We start from the raw sequence: 22713 nt of genomic DNA on the forward strand, positions 1-22713 counted from the left end.
GTACAGAAAACTGTAATGTCCATTGTCATTGTACAGAAAACTGTAATGTCCATTGTCATTGTACAGAAAACTGTAATGTCCATTGTCATTGTACAGAAAACTGTAATGTCCATTGTCATTGTACAGAAAACTGTAATGTCCATTGTCATTGTACAGAAAACTGTAATGTCCATTGTCATTGTACAGAAAACTGTAATGTCCATTGTCATTGTACAGAAAACTGTAATGTCCATTGTCATTGTACAGAAAACTGTAATGTCCATTGTCATTGTACAGAAAACTGTAATGTCCATTGTCATTGTACAGAAAACTGTAATGTCCATTGTCATTGTACAGAAAACTGTAATGTCCATTGTCATTGTACAGAAAACTGTAATGTCCATTGTCATTGTACATAAACATGGATATTTTTGTCTGTTGACACCGAGTCGCATTACTTATAACACAAAGACAACGATCAAAAAGCATAATCGTACCTAAATACACTACTAAGATCCAACTTTTACATTGGCATTTTATAGATGTAGACAAACAAACACACCTGTGACTTGGAATATTTTTCTGACGGAGGCGATGGAAATACATCGATGCATCTTGTCCGCTACGATACCACCGGCCAGTCCGGCGATCATGCTGCCCACGAAAGGTAATGCCGACAGCATGCCGTTCTGAAAAATAATTAAAATAACTGATAATGATACAATCGTTTAATTATTTAACGTCACCCTGTAAAAACACTGAGATTCGCGACATTTGTCTAAGGTTAAAAACACATGCACACAGGCGCGCAGTATGATAAGCCTTAGTTTTCAAAAGAGGTACTGTAAATAAACGGGTGTCAGCGAGGAATTTATTTCCAAGAGTTAACTAGTGCCGACACTCTCAAGTGTCCGAACCGTCCGACCAATACCCGTGTACACGCAAGCGCACGATAAAGATCCCAACTTGAGCTCACAGCGAAAATCCCAGAGCTTTGAAAACACGAATACACGCATGCAAGAAAACGTCAGCGCTTTTCGTCGCTGCACTCTATCGCCGGGTTTTTGTAGCCCGAAGAAATTCCCCAAGGACAAAAAGATACCAACAAATTCCCCAAGGACAAAAAGATACCAACAAATTCCCCAAGGACAAAAAGATACCAACAAATTCAAAACATAAACGAGTAATCACCTGAGTCGAAGTTTGTGTAGAATTCCACGATGTCGTTTACAGGAACGGAGGGATATGTGAGATGCGCACACCGCCGGAAACACGCCATTTTTCACAGCACAGGTCATCTGATATAACCATATCAGATGATCTGATTTTTCTTTAAGCAACCAAAAATGTTTTAGTTGCATTTACATTTGATAAATTAGCTTGTTATTTCCTTTAATGGAGAGGGTGAAACTGAAGGGCGGGCGCATATCCCTCCGTTCCTGTAAACGACATCGTGGAATTCTACACAAACTTCGACTCAGGTGAGTACTCGTTTATGTTTTGAATTCCACTTCTCGTAGTTTACCGAAACTACGTGATTTGTGAGATTTTAAAGTTGGTTGATTAAAGATTATAATTCAAACAAAGAAATAATCAAAGTCACACTGAAGTGAAATATCAAACATTTATTCTCAAAAGACAACATGAGAATAGTGAACACCTGTCTTGGCTTTTGCACCAAACATAGTTATACATTGTTTGAAACAAACATGTATTACAAAAATAAGTGATGCATTTATTCTCCATTCATTATGGGAATTGCAATTCTTTCATAACTAAAGAAACAATAAACACTGCAAGCAAGTAAACAAACTTGTTTACAGTTAATAAAGACATACATGCATTTTGACAACCCAGTTGAAACAAAGGGATCAATTGTCCATGAATCCATTTATTTTAACTTACATGGAGCCAGGGCAAGGACTACTAAAGAGAAGGACTGGCACAGTCTATGTTCAGCCTTTGCTAGCAAAGGCCATTGCCTCTCTCACTCTGTTTGTCTATCATTGCTATTTTTCTCTCTAAAACTAGCATTTAAGGTGTCCTAAAGGTTATGAACAAGTGTTTGCATTATCTTAGTTTGATTTTGTAAAGTTTAAATAGGAATTTTGTGCCAACATTGGGTATAGAGGGTCTCTCCAGTAGCACACATTCATACTATAGTATTAGCAATTTGAACACTTGTGTCTTTCCTTTGCAATAACTTAATAAGCGTTCTGTACAATGTTTTAGACATGATTTGGGAAAACAACCTGACACAACCACCATTAAACACCCATTTCAAAACTGTGTACAGTGAAACCTGTTAAAAAGTCATCCGCAGAGACCAAAGTACATTAAGTGAAGTTGACTTGATCTGTCATCACAGGTGCATGCCACATCAAGAAAACAGTATTTTGTCACCCCTTTTCTACTCCATTTCTCACATTCTGTTTGAAGCACATCTATAATGACTGCAGAAGCAGCAACAACAACAACAACAACAAAAACCTGACCTGGTGCTGCTCAGTCTGACAAACGTGCCCTCTTGATGGATGTCTGCAACAGCACTCCATTCTTCTGCTGGTCCTTCTCCAGGTTGTGGAGACCACTGAGAAGCACATTTGCCACATGTCCTCTGAGTTTTGCACAGTTCACAAGGCTGAAGTACTCCGCGATGGTGTCCAGCACAGCCATTAGCCGCTGCCGACAGCACGCCCTGTGGCGGGCCGTCTTGACGAAGACGAGTCCATACCTCACCAGGTCATACGTACTCTGGTGAGGTACTGTCAGTGATCCCCTAGACACTTCCTGAATGAAAGCACTGATTTCAGAGGTCACCAAGGGTTCTTCCTCGTCGAACTGAAGTTTTTCCTGGCACTTCCTCTCCACCCACCCTGCCACGTAGGCGGCACTGCTCTCTTCCTGGGCAGAGAGAGAAAGGACAGCCTCACAGCCTTCAACCACCGCCGCATCCTCACACTGAAGAGCTGGTCCTATGCACACATGTGCCTGAGTCTCCAACCTGAAGTCTAGGTCCTCCAGGTAGGTGGCTGCATGCCTGGCCAAACGCTTCTTGCAGGCCCTCATGACATCGGCCGACGTCATGAAGGCATTGGCACCGGTAGCCTGGCGATAGACGGAGAACTCCCCCTCTATTCTGTCACTCTGGAGTTCTCTAAGTAGCACAAACTTGAAGTTGGCCTGGCGGAGGAGGTAGGAACACACAGCCATCAAGCCTTGCATTGTCTGCGCCATTGCCCTCTTCGTGTCGTGTGTCATGCACTGTTCGCGGCTCTTCCCATGGCCTGATGGTGCTTGCTTAAACTGCTCATACAGTGTGGCTAAGTTGGTGGAGGTGAGGTCTTGGACACGCCTGTGTGGATCTTTCAGTTTGATGTCTTGCCCTTTGGATGACACGTTGACCACATTCCACCAACACAGCACACTCTGGATGAAATCTGCTGTGTCATTGTATCCTCGGAGCCTGAGCGCAGCCACCACCTTTTCGTTAAATACTTTGAGGACATGCTGCACGTTCTGAAGCTGAAGCTTGGATGGCTGGACAGAGGCTTGTGTCAGTGGAGAAGTCTTCAGGATGTTGTCCTTCTCTGCACCATACAGCTCCTTGACGTCACTGAAGGAACCGATGACTTGGTTGTCAAATGTCAGCTTCTGGCACCTCTCTGAAATCAATAAAAGAATAAATCACAATCATGGATATGCAGAGAGTGTGTGTGGTGTGTGATGTGTACATGCAGTTTGTGTGAGATATGTGTGTGTGTGATGTGTGTGCATGTGTGATGTGTATTTGTGTGAGATGTGATCATGGAGGCAACACAATATTTTAAATCCTGGCAAATCTTGTATCTAGCCCCCCCCCCCCCCCCCCCAATCACCACCCCTTCGCCATCCAGACATCACACAATTGAAATAATTGTATTTCATTGATCAATCAATAAAAACCGTGACAATAGATTGTGAAAAATCATCACTGTCACATGAAACAATGTGTTGCTGTTGTTAATTGATTTTGATGACATTTATTGTTTATGAAATGTTAAAAGAGACCCTTGGAAATAATATTTCAGATTGTTTCTCCTCAAGTCTACTACTATCAATACTAACCTGAAATCCAGTTGTTCCTGATGCACTTGAGCAGATGAACAGTGTCGAAGAGCAGGTACCAGCTCCGTGTGTTGTCCAAGGGATGTGTAGCAGTGGCTGGGGATTCAGACTCGTAGGGCCGGTCGAACAGTTTGCAGAAGTGCTGGTTGATTTTGTGGTTGTCGGTGATGGACCCCAAGACGGTGCCTCCGGACTGCTCGACAACTATGGCGGCGTCCTTGACAACGTCAAACTGAAATGTAGCGGTCAGTCTGTGCACCGGTGTGACAGACACCATCACGCTTGGTCCCCGGTACAAACACCTCAGCATGACACAGAGCATTGACGTTGCCTTTGCGTCCGTGTCATTCTTCGCCATGCCATTCAGGACCCCGCCTGAAAATGCCACTGTTGGCCTGATCTTTACTTCATCCACAAGGAGGAAGGCATTTTTTTGTTGCTCTTTGGAGACCTTCCTGAAAGTTTTTGTCAGTAGCTCCTTCATGTTGACAGAGGAGATGACTCCCTGGACCTTTCTCTTGCTAGGCAGAACCAGGTACTCCCTGAGTATGTCGTAGTCGCAGTGTGGAAATGACTCGACTGCAAAGCAGTAGTCGGCGGTCGTGTATTGTTTGTCTGCGAGAAGCTTGAGGTGGTTGGTCAGGAAGTCTAATTTCTTTGCCTTCTTGCTGTCTTGCACCTCTTGGGCCTGAAGCACAGTCACTACTTTCCTCAGCACCTCACTCAGAGGAAGCTGGTACACGTTGTGAGCAAAGTGCACTGCCTCATGGAACATGGAATACGAGGATAGTCCATTGTTGGGGTTTAGAATTTTCCCACAGGGAACCTGGACTCCAGACTTGTAGGCATAGAGAACAAGAGGGGAGCACATGGTCTGCTTATTCTCAACTACAACAGTCAATTTACAGTCACTGAAGCCCTCTGCCATGAAAATACAGACAAATCTGTCGGCGGATCTCGTAATCACAACATTGACATACTTCTCCTTCAACTCCTTTTCAGGGTGAAAGTGTTCCATTGAAGGGATCTTGTCTTTTTTCAAGAAATACTCCAGCTGTCGATCTTCCTGAATCGATCGCCGAGGAGATGGTTTTGGGGTCGGCAAGCAAGAAGCTGGCACATCGAAGATGCTAGGCGGATTGGCAGGTCGTGTTCCTCCAGGAATTTTCACAGTTTCGTGATCTGCTGGCCAGTGTTTTTCGCAAACGAAGAACTTGTCTGGGTCGATGCAAAAGTTCTCACGTGGAGGTAAGACAGCAAGCCACTTCTTTCTCTCCTCCTCGTTTTTGGGAATCTTGAAGACTCGGCACTTATTTATTGCATTGTAGTTCCCCTTGCAGTTAACTACACCACACTTGTTAACCATTATGAAGAAAACACTTGCTACACGATCGAAAACTGAATCAAAACATCCACTTCTAGTCAGCACATGCGATGTAAACACTTCTTTGCCGCCATGACAGTTTGAAACAGGACTACTTTGCGAGTTGCAAGCAAAATAGTCCGCACTTGATGAAGCTATTATTTTAAAAGAGAGTCTTTTAGTGTCATTTAACTTTTATTTGACACATTCTCATAATATTGCGAGACAGTACATGACAGTACATGGGCTTTTGGGGTAAAATCAACGGAATTTATTTTCAGGTTCTCTATAGTAAACTACTACGCGCAGCCCGTGACGTGTCGCTAAAAATAGACGCCAGCACAGCCCGCGAGCGGTGGCCTTCGCTAAATGCACTGAAGCTGAGCTGTGCCAGTCCTTCTCTTTAGTAGTCCTTGAGCCAGGGAGATAATTGTCTCTAGATCTCCATTTGTTATAGCTCCCTTGTCTTGAATTTGTAACTTGCCCAATGCAAATTATCAGAATGTAATCAAACTTAGATTACTGAGCTGGAAGTTTTATATTCCCACTTTCGCATACTAGTTCAAGATAGTGTTTGATTTATCTTTACTTTCCAGTGGTTTGTTATAGAACTTCTTGAAAGTGGATACATTTGACCAGCCTGCCACTTTCAAAATATCTTGAACAGCAACACCCGACTTGAACATTGCTGAAGATGATGCGCGTTGAAAGCTGTGGGGTGCAAAATGTGTAATTCCTGCGCGTATGAGGACAGTTTTTAGCCACCTAGCTATGGTGTCTTTCGCCGCTGGTCCATGTGGCTGTTGGTAACACAAAAGTAACTGGTCAGTCTCATCACTCTCACATCTGAATTCTATAGTACTATTAATGTACTGTCGAAGACAAGTCATCACACACAAAGTTTTGTCTTCTGTATAAAACGGTAACTGCAAAGGTTTTGGGTGAAAACCAGGTCTAGGCTGCTTCAACTTTTCATGTATGTAAATTGTACATCCATCATCATGAAAACAAATATTCTTCAACCTGATCAAATGAATTGTCTGCACTCTGTGGGCAGTCATTAACAACAACAAGGAACACAATTTTAAAGTCAAATCCTTCAATGAAAGTTCAGAATTTTCACTCATGTTTCTGAAAAACTGCAAAACTTTATCTACATCCCAAGTTTAATTGTATCTTGGTTGTGGTGTACGCAGTTCAAAGATTCCCTTTAGAAATCGAATTACTAAAGGATGACATCCCATTGTTTTATTGTCTGGTAGAATAACCACGGCAGATAGTGCACTCCCTGCAGTGTTTATAGCACTGTATCCTAAGCCATCTTCATACAGCTTAGTCAAGAACTGCAACACCTCATCTATAGTCGGACGAAGGGGATCACACTGGCACTCTACACAAAACTTGCTCCATCTGCTGAGGTAGGAGGCATACTGCTGTCTGGTTGAAGGTCGCCACGATGCCCAGATAACGTGGAAAGTCTCACCTTGAACTCCTCTTGCTTCGAAGGATTTCCTGATAAGCGACAAGCCAGAAGTTGCAGAGTTCTGTGGAGCGGATGCTCATCTTGCGTATGTGGTAGATGGATGGTAAGCTTTCCCTTTGGAAGAAGAACAGGCTCTTGTGTCAGCATTTTCAACATCTGGGGGTACCATACTGCCGTAGGCCACTTTGGAACGATCAAGATTCCTTCCGCTCTGTCGCGCTGCCATTTGTTGAGAACTTTCTGCAGTAAGCTGAAAGGCGGAAAGGCATATATTAACCATTTGACCAATCGTGGGTAAAGGCATCAATGGCTAAGGCTTCTGGGTCTGGTATCCAGGACACGAATGGTTTCATCTGAAAATTTAATCGTGATGCAAATAGATCGATGTCTGGCTTCAGCAGACGATCTTTTAATTTGCAGAAAATATCATGATTCAATTTCCATTCAGTACGATCATTGAATTGTCTTGACAAAACATCAGCTTCTGTATTCAGTATTCCTGGGATATGTGAAATTGATATCCAAATACCATTTTCCTTGCACCACATCCAAATTTGTTTTGCAACGTTATTGCAATCTGGAGAACGCAATCCTCCCATATTGGATACATAGGAGACTGCACATGTGTTGTCTGTCAAGACTTTTACATGTTTTCCTGTGATCATTTCTTTGAAACTTTTCAAAGCGTACAAAATTGCCATCATTTTCAGAACATTGATGTGCAAGTTCATTTCTGTTTTGGACCATCGTCCTCCAGTCTTAAATTGACCACAAACAGCTCCCCAACCACCTGAGCTTGCAGCATCCGTCTGGATTTCAACTTCAGGATTAGTTTTTTCAATGGGGAAGAAAGATGAATCTAAATTTTCAATCCACCAGTCTAGTTCTTCTGTTGTCTTATCTGTCAAGCTTGTCAGCGATTCAAAATTTCCTGCAGAAGATTTTAACGATGTGGATTTTAGTCTGTCTAAACTCCTATAAAACAGTGGGCCCCACTGAACGGCTGGAAAAGTTGCTACCAACTGGCCTATAACTTGTGCCAGTTCTCTTATGGTCACCATCTTCTTTCCTTTGAGTTCTGAACATGCGAGCACAACTTGTTTCTTTCTTTCCAGGGGTAAAGTAACTGTCATATCTTCAGAGTTTAAAAGAAACCTCAAGTACCTCAGTTTCTTGCAGGGTTTGAGGACTGATTTCTCTGTGTGGATAATAAATCCCAGTGAATCGAGTAATTTCACTGTCTTTGACACATTCTCTGCACACTCTTCAAAAGAATTACCTTGCAGATAACTATCATCAATAAAGGAAGTGGATAAATATCCCTGTGATCTGAGTGTGGCATAGACTGGTTTCATTAACTTTGTGAAATAACGAGGGCAGTTACTTAGTCCATTTGGGAAGCAGGTATATACTGATAAAGTTTGTTTCTCCAAATGAATTTGAGGTATTTCCTGCATTCTGCTTTAATTGGTACAGAGTAGTATGCATGTCTGAGATCCACTGAAGCCATGTAGCAGCCTCTTATCATCATTTGAGTTGCTGACGTAAGATTGTCCATCTTAAAGTGCTCATATTGTACTGAATCATTAAACTTTTTTAGATTCAAAATGAGACGGTAGGAGCCATCAGGTTTTGGGACCATGAAAACAGGGGAGATAATTTCATCTTCCTGATGCACCGATTTTTCAATAACTCCCAAGGATAACAAATCCATTTTTGTCCATAAATTTCCTTGTACTTGATTTATCAAGTAAGAAAGATTTTCAGAATTTAAATCAGAAAAATCATCTATTGAAATATCAGCACACCATATCAAGAATAAATGGATCTGATGTTATTTCTTCCCATTTTTGAACAAACTTTTTCAGTCTACCTGCTTCAAAAGGGCGGTTATGTATTGTATCTTTACTTACAGATTTTGGTGGAGAAGGCAGTGGAGCTACTGCTGGCCTTGTTGCCACTGAGCACTCTGTTCGTCCGCTGCCGCGGTAGTTCGTTCTGCCCCGTGCACGGTGAGGTCCTCTCCCTCTCATTCTGCCTCTTGGTGTCCAGGTTCTTCCTGCACCTCTTGGCCTCCAATTCCCATCGTTTTTTGCAAAGGGGTTGTTTTGTGGAAAAAACTTTTGACCTTTTACTCCACTTGACTAACTGAGACCCAGGCCCATTCTAGCTGTTGTATCAATGTTTGCACATGCAGCTTTCAGGTCATTGCCAAACAACATATCCGTGATTGGAACTTCTGTTGAACCAAGTTTTTTGTACTTTTTGTTCAGTTGAGCATTTGAGATTTTCCCCCTTCTGTCGATTGACAGATCATGGTTTGTTTTCTGTACAAGTGCAATAGAATCTGCTACACCTTTCATCAGTCCCCGAATTTCGGGTGATTCACTTTTCAGTATGGTTTGCCATATGTTAGTGAGTGCATAGGTCGCTGTGCACAGCGCCTTCTGATACTGCTGTAGTTTCAAATCTGCACCTCTTGTTGCACGGTCAAGTATTGACCATATCTCCGGATTGACCTTTGGAACAACAACCTTCAAGTTTTTAGGTCTGGCATACTTGTTCATTTTTTCTTTCATTTTTTTCTTCTGAAATTTGACCTTTTGCCATGGTCTCATCAACCAGCTTCGCGATACCTTCCGGTATTTCTGGTGCAAGCTTCTCAGCATTGTCGAACTCTTTCTGTGTCAGAATTACTAGTGCCACAAGTTTGACCACAAGTTTGACCTTACTTCACTCTGATCATCGATTCTATTTGATCATCATAATCTTCGAACGAATCAGATTCGTCTCCAGCCTCTTGTGACTCTGCTTTTCGCTTTTGTCTTTGTGTCATCTTCGAATCATCATGATCATCAGGCGATTCGCTTTCGATCTGGCCTTGTCCCTGACCTAGCAGCGCTAGGATACGGTCGTTTTGTTTTTTCATGTTATTCCAATCGCTGATTGGAATGGTCACTGCCTCTAACCGAGGTTTTTTTTCTTATCCTTTTTCTTCTCTTCTTTTCTATTTGACACATGTTTGTCCTTTTGACTTGAACAAGGCAAGTCTAACAATTGATCCACTTCATCCTCGTGGATTTGGACTTCAAGCACTGATTCAGTGCTGTCCAACATTGTTCAAACCAATTCTAAGCATTTGCGACAACAAATAAGGAAAATACACTTACCGCAGGTCAAAACAATGGTCAACCGAAGGAATAAATCAGTCAAGTTAGGAAGAAAGGACCATAAAAGGAAGGATTAACCTGATAAAGTAAGACCGGTTTTGGAGAAGCTGCTATGGCGGCCGGAAGTCGTACGGGAATGGCGTGTTTCCGGCGGTGTGCGCATCTCACAAATCACGTAGTTTCGGTAAACTACGAGAAGTGGAATCAGAACAGTAACCGATAAGTGACTCACTGACTGACCAACCGACTGACCACCCATACAAACACCTATTCACCATGGAATTAACAACTAAACCAACCAGCCAAAATGATGAAATGACTAACAGTTTATGAGCTCATCAATTATTTTTGTTCAAGAAGAAATAAAGAAGTAACTTGTCGACACAGAGAAGAGGGATCGTACAAGCAAAGCGGATCGTGGAAAACTGAAGAGGAACACCGGTTCAAGGGACACGACTCTGTACATCGCGTGAGTAGTAGTCTTTATAGAGTTTGTCCCCCTGAACACCTGGAACTTTTTTTTAGCTTGCGCGCAAAGGACTTCGTTCTTCTGACGCACAGACAGATGGACGGACAGACAGACCGACAGACAAATGCGTGCACGCACACACAAGCACGCAAAACGCTCACACTGCCACATAAATGAAAGCAGGCATAGACTGAAACAGTCACTGGCAAACAGACAGAGAGACAAAGACAACATTATAGGCAGACAGGTTTAAAAGGTAACCGACAGACAGGCAAACGGTTGTTCAGAAAGAAAAACAGACAGACAAACAGACAAAAAGACAGGCAGGCACGTGCACTCAGAAATACACACACAAACACACACACACACACACACACACACACACACACACACACACACACACACACACACACGACCCAACCCAACCCAACAAACACCACCACCACAAATGTCCAATCCTCCGCCCCACCTAGCCACTCTCTCTCTCCAACTCCCCCAGCCACACTCCACCCCTGCCCTCGATACCAACACGATCTTACCTCAGCAATTTGGTATTGTAGAACATCTCTCATGTACATTGGCAGGTAGCCGACGATGGCAGCAAATACCCAATGGTGACTTCTGCCCAAACTGCAGGACGTCTTAACCCCCCCCTCCCCCCCATCCCCCCCCCCCCCCCCCCCCACCCGAACCTCCTCGATATCGACATGAACTTACCTCAGCAATTTTGTATTGTAGAACATCCCTCATGTACATAGGCAGGTAGCCGACGATAGCGGCAAACACCCAATGGTGACTGGTGTGTGCGACGATGATTGCCCAAACTGCCGGACATCGTATGATCTTTGACCACGGTGGTCGCACCTGGGGAGAGAGAAACAACATTGTGTAGAGGTGTCAGAATTCAGATTTATATTTTTGCATTGAAGTGGTCTCCTATCTTTGGAGTATTTTTGGTGTGCGTTGTTTTCTTCTTACTTTTTCTCTCTTTTTTTTACTAAATGTTTCAACATAGACGAGGAATCGAAGCGAGGGTGTGTGTGTGTGTGTGTGTGTGTGTGTGTGTGTGTGTGTGTGTGTGTGTGTGTGTGTGTGTGTGTGTGTGTGTGTGTGTGTGTGTGTGTGTGTGTGTGTGTGTGTGTGTGTGTGTGTGTGTGTATGTGTAAGCGTGCGTGCGTCCGTGCGTGTAAAGCGATTCCCTGAAAACTACTGGACAGATCGTCAGGAAATTTTATCCACCAGTTCTTCCTAATGATAATTATGGCAAAAGACGAAACAAAACACGCAAACCCTCACCTTTCCCTTTCGTATTTCGTGGTGCTGGTTATTGGTGATGAATTTGAACTCTTCGTGCGAGATGGTGGGGTGTTGATCAGGTCGGTCGTACACAAGCATTCCCATGGCAACCGCACACAGCATGCTCAGAGCTCCAATCACGTAGAACACGAAGGGCCAACCGTGGTCCAGTGGAATGGAGCACAGGAATCCAGAGATGAAAAACGTCACTATCCCTCCTACGGCGCTGCCTGGTTTTTGAGAGAAATTCAAATATGGCAAAATAAAAAAAATAAAACAAGTCGCGTAAGGCGAAATTACTACATTTAGTCAAGCTGTGGAACTCACAGAATGAAACTGAACGTAGTCCGTCGCTAGTGCAAAAGGCAGTGAAAGTGACGAGCCTGTTTGGCGCGGTAGCGATTGCGCTGTGCTTCATAGCACGCTTTACTGTACCTCTCTTCGTTTTAACTTTCTGAGCGTGTTTTTAATCCAAACATATCATATCTATATGTTTTTGGAATCAGGAACCGACAAGGAATAAGATGAAATAGTGTGAATGCCCCTGCTAAGGAGCCTTCTGTGTATCTAGATTCTTTTTGTTTTGCTTGTGTTTTTTAGTCATGCTTCTAGCTTGACTCGCATGCGACTTTCCGTGGTGGTGGCTTCCCCTTTTTGTTCTTTCACTTTTATTTCCTTATCTCACTTTTGCCCCTATTTGTTCCCATTTTGCAGCCACCTCTGTAGGTTCGCGTGCGGGTCTAGCTCGCTCTTTATCTTCTAGTTTGTTTTATTAAGTATGAGCGTCCTGGTACGACCTTTGTTTTTGTTTTACTGACGTTAAATATTGTAACGAACAAATTTATAAACGAGAGTGTGGCCGGCGTTTTTCTGATATTAATTTCATGTGCCTGTATGGCTCACGCTGGATATCATGCTAGCCTATGGAGTTTTTCCCCGGAGAGCACGGGACGCATGCTTTGCAACAGTAAAACCGTAGTAACGCGCAGTAATTTTTAGTTCACCTCTGTGGTGGATAGCCTGTATTCGTTGTCACTTGCTGGGAAGCCGTTCAGGGAACAACATGTTTTTAGTATAGATAGGGTTTTTGCTCTGTTCCTGGGACCAGTTTTATCAAGTTAATTTGTAATGTTCTGTTTAGTTGCTCGCCTTGAGCCTGTTTAGATCATATTGATGCTGTCAAAGGCGAGTATCCATTTCTGACTCCATGTTGCTCTTATTTACCGAATTCGTGTAATTTTCGTTTCGAATCTTTGCTTGTTATGACTTCTTTCTGTTTCTGTGTCTTCTTTCCGTTTCTTTGTCTTCTTTCCGTTTCTTTGTCTTCTTTCCGTTTCTTTGTCTTACGTTTTTATCTATGCAAGGGAAGAGCTGAGACTGTTCTGGTTTATTATGATTTGACTTTAAGCCAGTTTTTGTTTGCTAACCTTCTGTAAGATTTTGGTTCATGTTCGCGAGTCGTATTTGTATTTCTCCGTCCTGTAATGTTGATCAGCTTTCCTTTCACTGCGTGTCGTTTCTTGTTTAGTTAGCCTAGTGTGTCCTACGTTTATTCTATGTAGGGTTTTCTAACATATTTTGTCTTGGTGTTCATGATAGCTTTGGTGATTTTTTTCTTGATTTGCCGCCATCTTGTTTCGGCCGCCATTTTGACGTCCATCTTTGATGTTTATGTTTTTAGGACACCTTTGATGTTTAGTTTGATGTTTAGAATTCTAAGTTTAGTTTTTTCTTTTTATCAGTTTCCACCGCTCCGCGCTCCGCGCTTCTCGCTCCACGCTCCACGCTTCACACTCTACTGTTCTGCGCTCTCACTCAAGCTAGTCATATCTACTCCACAGTTTAGCATCAATTCATCTTCTAAACTTAGATCAGTTTTTCCGCCACGCTCCAATATAAGTTATTCAGCTCTCCATAGGTTTCTGTTTAGCTTTTTATATATTAATATTACGAGCTTATTCCTGATTCCTATGACATTGACAAGTATGACCATATCCACAATAAAACTTTAATTAATTTTCCAGTTCTAGTGTTCGTTTTGTTTTGTGAGCGCGTCGGTTCTTTGTAGCACCAAAATTACATCCTCCAGAATTTACATAAGTCATCTTAAAATCTTACAGCAACTCAAGGGCAAGCACAGTGGAAACTTTGATCTTTTTTGGAGCATTTTGGATTGTTTTCGACAAAGAATGAACTTTTGTAGGCCTGTGATTAGGGCCGCTGACTTTTGAACTTCTTATTCTTACGAATCTTGTGAAGAGATCATGAACCTTTTGTCTTAAAGGAACTGTGTTTCGCATCTAGCGAACAATATTTTAATTTATTTGTCGGGCCCAGAGCAGAGCAACTTAGGCATTATTTTAGGTTTGTTGACCATAGCATTGCACACTTCGTACTAAGTATTTCCTTCCCCTCTAGTGAGTGACCCGAGGTGTGCCGTTTTGAATTTTGTTTCTCTATATTTCGCAAGTCTTTGTTAACCTCTACGTTTTCACTTGACTTAAAGTATGGATGAGAAATTACCTTCTCATGAGAGTACCGAGCGATCCCCTTACACTTTGAAGTTAGAAAGGGATGAACACTTTGCTTCGAATTCGGACACTGATAGTCGTAAGAATGAAGGCGACCGTGATGGCGCTCAGGGCGAGCCTCTAGCTGAACCCATTCAGACCCAAGACACTTTGAATTCTGATAACATTCCCCCTCAAGCTGAACATTCTCCCACACAGGAAGATTTAGGAACTGAGCCCTCCCAACAGGCTGCAAGTGCAGAGCATCTCGCTCAACGAAGTAGAGAAGAAAGAGGCCCCGCCATTGTTAGGGCTAGACTTAATGCTGAGGTTAGGGAACTGTCAGACAAGTACTGGGCCATGAGCCGAGCTCATAAGATTATGATCAGCGAGTTGTGCACAGCCTTTAGGGAAACACCAGGCCAAAGGAGAGTCCTTAAAGCTAAAAAAATAACCCTCTGTGAGCGCCTAAACGAGCTGAATGTAGCGAACTCGAGGCTTTGTCAAGTGGCTGAACGTGATGTAGCTATAGAAGAGGATTTGAGCGATATGCACATGCAAACGGAGACGCTCAAAGAACAATATCGCAGTCTCTTTCCCAAGTTAGACTCGTACGCCTCCAGCTCGGACTTGACTTCCACAGTCGCTTCTGGAGGTGCTAGAGAGGTTTCTCTAGATGCTTCTTTGGCGGTTAGTGCAGCGAGATTTAGGTCCCAGCAAATGGTCGCAGATGAAAGGGCTAGACAAGAAGAGACTCTTTTGCTTTTAGAGGAGAAGGCTTCTAGGTCTAAAGCTTTGGCGGCAGAGAAGGCAGAGTTGGAAAGAGAGTTGGAGAGGTCTATAACTTTGGCTGCTGAGAAGAAGGCAGAGATGGAAAGAGAGTTGGAGAGAGAAGCTCAAGATGAAAGGTTAGCTTTGAAGAAAAAGGAAAAGGAAATTAAGACTGCACTAGAGAGGGTGGAGAGAGAAGGCAAGATGCAAGAAGAGCATGAAGTTTTTAAGATCATTAAAACTGACATAGAAGACCAGCAAAGGGCTAGAGGAAGATTCATGCCCCAACTACCACGTGACAGCCCCATTGATAGGTACCTAGGTACTCACAGCACCCTGCATGTAGGTACACACATAGAGAGCATAGGAGATGTGGCGGTAGGGTATGATAGGCACACACAGCACACACAAGATACATATAAGCCTGCGACAGCCGACACCTACGCCCGCCCGCGTCACCAGCCGGGAGCCAACACCCTCGTCTCTGCGCAACATCAGCCTGCGGCAGCCAAGCCTGGACTCCCGCCACTTCAGAAGCCCACGGAGGTCAGGGCTTATGCCCCTTCGCATCTCCAGTCGGCCGCCGAGGATATCCGCGACACTCTTCGAGGCATCTCCAGGACCCTTGCCCAACCTGTCTCCGCTTTTCACCCACTTCCAGCAGCAGTCACAGCCACGGCTCCTACCACTACGACGATGACTACAGCCACCACGATGACGACAAGAGTCGGAGGCCAATTCGCGACCTCCTTTCGGCCTCAGTTTGTCAAAGCTGAGATTCCAAGCCACGAAGATCGTCCTCGCCAGATCTACGCGCCTTCCCGCTTCCCTCACAAATCCCTCAATCCATCAGCGAGACCTTTTCCCAGGCCTTTCCCTGGTACTTTTCCTGCCATGACCTCCCGAGAGTCTCCGACCTATGTGCCAAACTTTGCATATGGGCCTTCTGTCATGCATCCTCCCATGCAAACACAGCAATATGACCACGCTGCAAGCTTTGCTCCTGACACTGACTACACACAGCATGGTTTTCAAGAGGCTCCGGTCACGAGCCCTTCAGACGTCTACTACGGGCAAGATGCGTACCTTCCTCAGATGCAAGGCCAGCCAGCGCTCTCCGAGGGTTCTGCCCTAGCTCGTACTCTAGCTGAGGCTCTCCTGATCAACAGGTTACCGACGCAGGAGCCCACTACGTTTTCAGGAGATCCATTGACGTACCCTCTCTGGAGGTCCTCATTCACTCTTTTGATTGAGCGGCAGGGCGTTTCTGCAGAGGAAAAGCTCCTCTACTTGGAGAAGTACTTGGACGGTCCGGCGAAGGATGCGGTCAAGGGACTCTTTCTGATCAGGGATGCCCAGGCCTATCAGCAGGCCCTTCAGACGCTGGAGGAAAGATTCGGCAGTTCTTTCGTCGTTGCCAGAGCCTTCCGAGAAAAACTAGATGCATGGCCGGTAATCAAACCCAAAGATGGACAAGCCCTCCGTGCCTTCTCGGACTTTCTTGGACAATGCCTTGTGGCGAGCCGAGTGATAGGCCAGCTACAGAATCTGGAAGACCAAGCCTATCACAAGACACTCATGAGCAAGCTTCCAGATTGGTTGGTGAGAAACTGGGTGCGGAAAGTAAACAAGACCAAGAACGAGAAGAGACGCTACCCTACCTTTGAGGAGTTGTCAGCTTTCATCAAGACAGAGGCAGACATCCTTTGCGAGCCCCTTTTCTCCTCCAGCAAATCTGCCGCCTCTTCCACCTCACAGACCGCCAGTACAGCAGTCCCCAAGAAAACATCGTACAGTACGGATTGTTCTACTACATCTGCAGGTCAAGAGTGTGACAGATGTCAGCACCACGCTAAAACTGTCCTGAGTACGAACTGCGACGAAGTCTGTCCTTTTTGTACCGTTCGTTTTCCGACCAGCTCTTTTTCTCATCCTCTACTCAGATGTCAGAGGTTCGATGAGATTCCCGTTGAGGACAGGAAACACTTCATGTACGAAACGTCCTTGTGCTTCTCCTGTGCCAGAAAGACTGACCATAGAAGTGTAGACTGCACTACCAGGGCGATATGCGACAAGTGCCAAGGCCCACATCTCACTATGCTGCATGGAGCGCCCAGCTACAGGAAGAAGATTCCCAATCAGCAACGGAATGCCCAGGGACCGCCAAATTCTTCAAAGTTTGTCTGTCTCAGTCAAGATGCCCGCGTTTCTGCCTCTGGATCAGCATTCGCGACGACCAACAAGTCAGACAGACCCGTCAGAACTACCATGATTGTTCCGGTCAGAGTTTCGACGAAAGAGAATCCCACGGTAGAGCATACGACATACGCACTGCTTGACACCATGTCTTGCATTTCTTTCGTTACTGAATCTTTGAGTGACAAGCTGAACACTCATTCTGAGCCAGCGTCATTGAGGCTGAACACTATGACTTCTCAGAACACTCATATCAAATGTCAGAGAGTGACCGGATTGTGTGTCAAGGCCCTCAACTCCAATGTTTCCCACAACCTGAAAACACTCTACACGACGGACCATCTCACCAATGACACTGAGAACATACCCACATCAGAAACCGCTCGCAACATCAAGCATTTGAGCCATATTGCCAGCGAGATTCCCCCATTGCTCGAAGGCTGCACTCCCGGGTTGTTGATTGGCTACGATCATGCAGAGCTATTCATGCCAGAGAGAGTCGTCAAGGGAGACCCATACGCCGTTCTCACACCGTTGGGTTGGACCATACTGGGACAAGTGTCGCCAAAACAGTCTGTCCATGACGTGATGCACGTGTCTCTCACAGAACATTGTCTCAGCGAGTACGAAGGTGAATCAGTCGCTTTCGTATATCGCACGACACTCGCCGAACCCAGCATCTCCGACGCCCTCCATGTCATGGAAAGAACGAAGAAGACCACGACGAAGAAGACAACTACGAAGAAGACTAGTACCAGAAGACCAGTACCAGAAGACCAGTACGAAGAAGACCACAACGAAGAAGACCACGACGAAGAAGACCACGACGAAGAAGACCAGTACGAAGAAGACCACGACGAAGAAGACCACAACGAAGAGGACCACGACGAAGAAGAAAGTGGCTTCTTCCCCAACGTAACGTTGCTGTCGGAGATGTCGTCGTGCTACGTGACGAAGCCGTATGCAGAGCAGATTGGCCTCTTGGACTCGTGACGGAGGTTCGCCCCAGCGACGATGGACTCGTGCGAACCTGCAAGCTGAAGACTGTCAAGGTCACCTCGAAGACGAGCCATTCCACTTTCTACTACTGGCGCCCCATCTCTAAGCTGACCGTGCTGGTGAAGGCAGACCCGGACACCCAATGACTTTTCCAGTGAACTTTACTGTTTCGACAGACCGTTTGTGCATGGTTTGGTCTGACGTAATCCGTTCGCTTTTTTGACAGGTAGCGCTGTTTTGATTTTGGGAGAAAATTTCGTCTTAATGCAAATATTTTTTGTGACTTTGTGGTTTCTCTCCATTTTGTATATATGTTTTTTGGTTCCGCATTTTGGAACGAAAGCTCTTGACAGAGGCAAGCGCTTAATGAATCGGTTTGTTTAGTCCTTCCCGCGTGCGGATGCCTGTGCTTATGATTAAGAAGACTGAAGATGTTTTTCATTTGTATTCTTTTGTAGGTTGCGACTACAGTTTTTCATACTGAGTTGCGGTTTATGTAAAGGTGTAAGAATAATGTTGATACGATATGTTGACAGTGACGGACCGACGAAATATGATGTTACATTTGTTGAAAGAACACGTGTGATTTTTTAGATTGAGACTCATAGAGAGTGCGTTTCGAACAGCTACGTTTTGGATAATGCCAAAAGGATTCTGTAATGTTTCGGATTTTGTTTTTGAACCACGTATGTTTTCGATGATTTTTTTTGTTGATTTTTTATGTCGACTTTTGTAAAGACTAAGATGTCTTCGAGGGGGGAATGTGAATGCCCCTGCTAAGGAGCCTTCTGTGTATCTAGATTCTTTTTGTTTTGCTTGTGTTTTTTAGTCATGCTTCTAGCTTGACTCGCATGCGACTTTCCGTGGTGGTGGCTTCCCCTTTTTGTTCTTTCACTTTTATTTCCTTATCTCACTTTTGCCCCTATTTGTTCCCATTTTGCAGCCACCTCTGTAGGTTCGCGTGCGGGTCTAGCTCGCTCTTTATCTTCTAGTTTGTTTTATTAAGTATGAGCGTCCTGGTACGACCTTTGTTTTTGTTTTACTGACGTTAAATATTGTAACGAACAAATTTATAAACGAGAGTGTGGCCGGCGTTTTTCTGATATTAATTTCATGTGCCTGTATGGCTCACGCTGGATATCATGCTAGCCTATGGAGTTTTTCCCCGGAGAGCACGGGACGCATGCTTTGCAACAGTAAAACCGTAGTAACGCGCAGTAATTTTTAGTTCACCTCTGTGGTGGATAGCCTGTATTCGTTGTCACTTGCTGGGAAGCCGTTCAGGGAACAACATGTTTTTAGTATAGATAGATTTTTTGCTCTGTTCCTGGGACCAGTTTTATCAAGTTAATTTGTAATGTTCTGTTTAGTTGCTCGCCTTGAGCCTGTTTAGATTATATAGATGCTGTCAAAGGCGAGTATCCATTTCTGACTCCATGTTGCTCTTATTTACCGAATTCGTGTAATTTTCGTTTCGAATCTTTGTTTGTTATGACTTCTTTCCGTTTCTGTGTCTTCTTTCCGTTTCTTTGTCTTCTTTCCGTTTCTTTGTTCTTTCCGTTTCTTTGTCTTACGTTTTTATCTATGCAAGGGAAGAGCTGAGACTGTTCTGGTTTATTATGATTTGACTTTAAGCCAGTTTTTGTTTGCTAACCTTCTGTAAGATTTTGGTTCATGTTCGCGAGTCGTATTTGTATTTCTCCGTCCTGTAATGTTGATCAGCTTTCCTTTCACTGCGTGTCGTTTCTTGTTTAGTTAGCCTAGTGTGTCCTACGTTTATTCTATGTAGGGTTTTCTAACATATTTTGTCTTGGTGTTCATGATAGCTTTGGTGATTTTTTCTTGATTTGCCGCCATCTTGTTTCGGCCACCATTTTGACGTCCATCTTTGATGTTTGTTTTTAGGACACCTTTGATGTTTAGTTTGATGTTTAGAATTCTAAGTTTAGTTTTTTCTTTTTATCAGTTTCCACCGCTCCGCGCTTCTCGCTCCACGCTCCACGCTTCACACTCTACTGTTCTGCGCTCTCACTCAAGCTAGTCATATCTACTCCACATTTTAGCATCAATTCATCTTCTAAACTTAGATCAGTTTTTCCGCCACGCTCCAATATAAGTTATTCAGCTCTCCATAGGTTTCTGTTTAGCTTTTTATATATTAATATTACGAGCTTATTCCTGATTCCTATGACATTGACAAGTATGACCATATCCACAATAAAACTTTAATTAATTTTCCAGTTCTAGTGTTCGTTTTGTTTTGTGAGCGCGTCGGTTCTTTGTAGCACCAAAATTACATCCTCCAGAATTTACATAAGTCATCTTAAAATCTTACAGCAACTCAAGGGCAAGCACAAATAGTTTTTAAAACGATTTCGGAAATTTAATTTTGATCATAATTTTTATATTTTTGATTATCAGAGCTTGTTTTAATCCAAATATAACATATGTATATGTTTTTGGAATCAGAAAATGACGAAGAATAAGATGAAATTGTTTTTGGATCGTTTAATAAAAAAATAATTTTAATTACAAGTTTCCGATTTTTAATGACCAAACTCACTCATTAGTTTTGAAGCCACCAAGCTGAAATGCAAAATGAGGGTGTGACAGTGCCGCCTCAACTTTTACAAAAAGCCGGATATGACGTCATCAAAGGTATTTATCGAAAAAAAGAAAAAAACGTTCGGGGATATCATACCCAGGAACTCTCATGTCAAATTTCATAAAGATCGGCCCAGTAGTTTAGTCTGAATCGCTCTACACACACACACACACAGACAGACAGACAGACACACACACACACACACACACACACACACACACACACACACACACACATACACCACGACCCTCGTCTCGATTCCCCCCTCTATGTTAAAACATTTAGTCAAAACTTGACTAAATATAAAAACAAGCCGCGTGAAGCGATATAAAAACATTGAGTCAGTCGGTATCAAACTAAAAGATCAACACGACAAACCAGTCATCGCCGAGATTACATTGACATAGTCTCAGCTAACCATACCCCGAAGACCACCAAGACGGGTCAAGCTCGTCTCCGCGAAGCATGCGACCGTATACTACTTATTGAACCTATTTCCTTTCACTCTGAGCACAGTTTTAGAGTAAACCTGACATATCTATATATTTTTAAATTCAAGAGAAGATGAGGCGGAATACAATGCAATCATGTTGTAATCTGTTTCTGAAAATTCGATTTTAATGACAAATTTAATGAGCAAATTAATCAACACATGTTTAAGCTTACGAGCTGAAATGCAATCCCATAGTCCGGACTTCGTCGAAGATTGCTTGAACAAAATTTCAATCCATTTGGTTGAACAATGAGAGTGTGAAGGCCATGTCACTGAGACGCACAACACAAAACAGTGTTTTCTTTCAAAACAAACACAAAACAGCAGCACCACGGAGATAGAAAAAAAATGGCCGACTCAGATGTGGTACCGATTCAGGGTAGTATCGGACCCATGAATCCTAACTAGAGTCTATGGAGCCTGTCACGATTGAAGAGAGGCAATAATATCAGTGGGCGCTACCAGCTGTGTTGTTTACAAACCCAAACACAGCTAGCGCGGTAGCTGGACGGGTGAAGCTGACACTGACCGTATCAGTGTGCACTGCCAGCCGTGTTGTTTAACCCAAACACAGGGCGATAGGTGGACGGGTCAAGCTGACACTGACCGATATTTCTGTAAAAACACGCACCGCGCTTCATCTGTGTGTTTCGCGTGTGACATCCCCTCTTTAAAAACATGTGTTTCCCCGACGTTTTAAGATGGTGTTTTGTGTTGTGCGTCTGTCTCCGCCTTGACAGTGCTGCTTCAATTTTCACAAAAAGCCGGATATGACGTCATAAAAGACATCTCTCCAAAAAATGAAAACGAAGGCTCGGGATATCATACCCAGGAACTCTCATGTTACGCTTTATGAAGATTGGTCAAGTAGTTTCCTCGGAATCACTTTATACACACATCCATACACACATACACACACCATGACCCTCGTCTCGATTCCCCGTCTATGTTAAAACATTTAGTCAAAACAGGGACCTATATTTAGAGGGTTCTATGGTCAAAACTTGTCTCACCAACAGTCATTGTGTTTTAGTTTAAAATTGTAACGGTCAGATCTTTATGAAACATTACAAGGACGTTCTTCCAGTTTATAAATTCTAACCCGTTTATAATTTGCCCATATTCATTTTGTTCACGTGAAGCACCCACAGATCTAAATTTCAGCAAAAGTCACTCGGTCTGCTTCGACAAAGGTCGGCCTTCGCGGCCTTCGTCGGTCTCTGTATTATCATATTCCTTCTCAGTTTCATCTCTTAGTCATACTCAAAATTA

General features: G+C 43.6%; 2 protein-coding genes across 2 annotated transcripts in view; both read right to left on the bottom strand.

Annotated features, from left to right (window-relative positions):
- LOC138969672 (sodium-dependent phosphate transport protein 3-like) overlaps nt 1-22713 on the bottom strand; it is a 64260-nt gene that overhangs the window by 8439 nt on the left and 33108 nt on the right. Inside the window, exons 4-6 of the mRNA XM_070342531.1 lie at nt 11868-12097; nt 11289-11435; nt 542-668 (exon numbers count right to left, since the gene is read on the bottom strand). Coding sequence (XP_070198632.1) covers nt 542-668; nt 11289-11435; nt 11868-12097 — 504 coding nt within the window. The remainder of the gene's footprint in view (nt 1-541; nt 669-11288; nt 11436-11867; nt 12098-22713) is intronic.
- LOC138968441 (uncharacterized) lies at nt 1903-5850 on the bottom strand. Its single transcript, XM_070341017.1, has 2 exons — nt 4087-5850; nt 1903-3644 (listed from the first exon to the last, which is right to left on the bottom strand). The coding sequence occupies exons 1-2, from the start codon at nt 5450-5452 to the stop codon at nt 2485-2487; spliced, it is 2526 nt and encodes an 841-aa protein (XP_070197118.1). The 5' UTR covers nt 5453-5850; the 3' UTR covers nt 1903-2484.

The sequence above is a fragment of the Littorina saxatilis genome, linkage group LG6 (assembly GCF_037325665.1).
Source record: "Littorina saxatilis isolate snail1 linkage group LG6, US_GU_Lsax_2.0, whole genome shotgun sequence".
NCBI lineage: Eukaryota > Metazoa > Mollusca > Gastropoda > Littorinimorpha > Littorinidae > Littorina > Littorina saxatilis.

Bases quoted from the DNA above. Each gene is read 5' to 3' on its own strand.
- LOC138968441 (XM_070341017.1), bottom strand. From the start codon at position 5,452: ATGGTTAACAAGTGTGGTGTAGTTAACTGCAAGGGGAACTACAATGCA. The intron at 3,645-4,086 runs GTTAGTATTGAT...TATTGATTTCAG, and splicing joins CAGGAACAACTGGATTTCAG to AGAGGTGCCAGAAGCTGACA.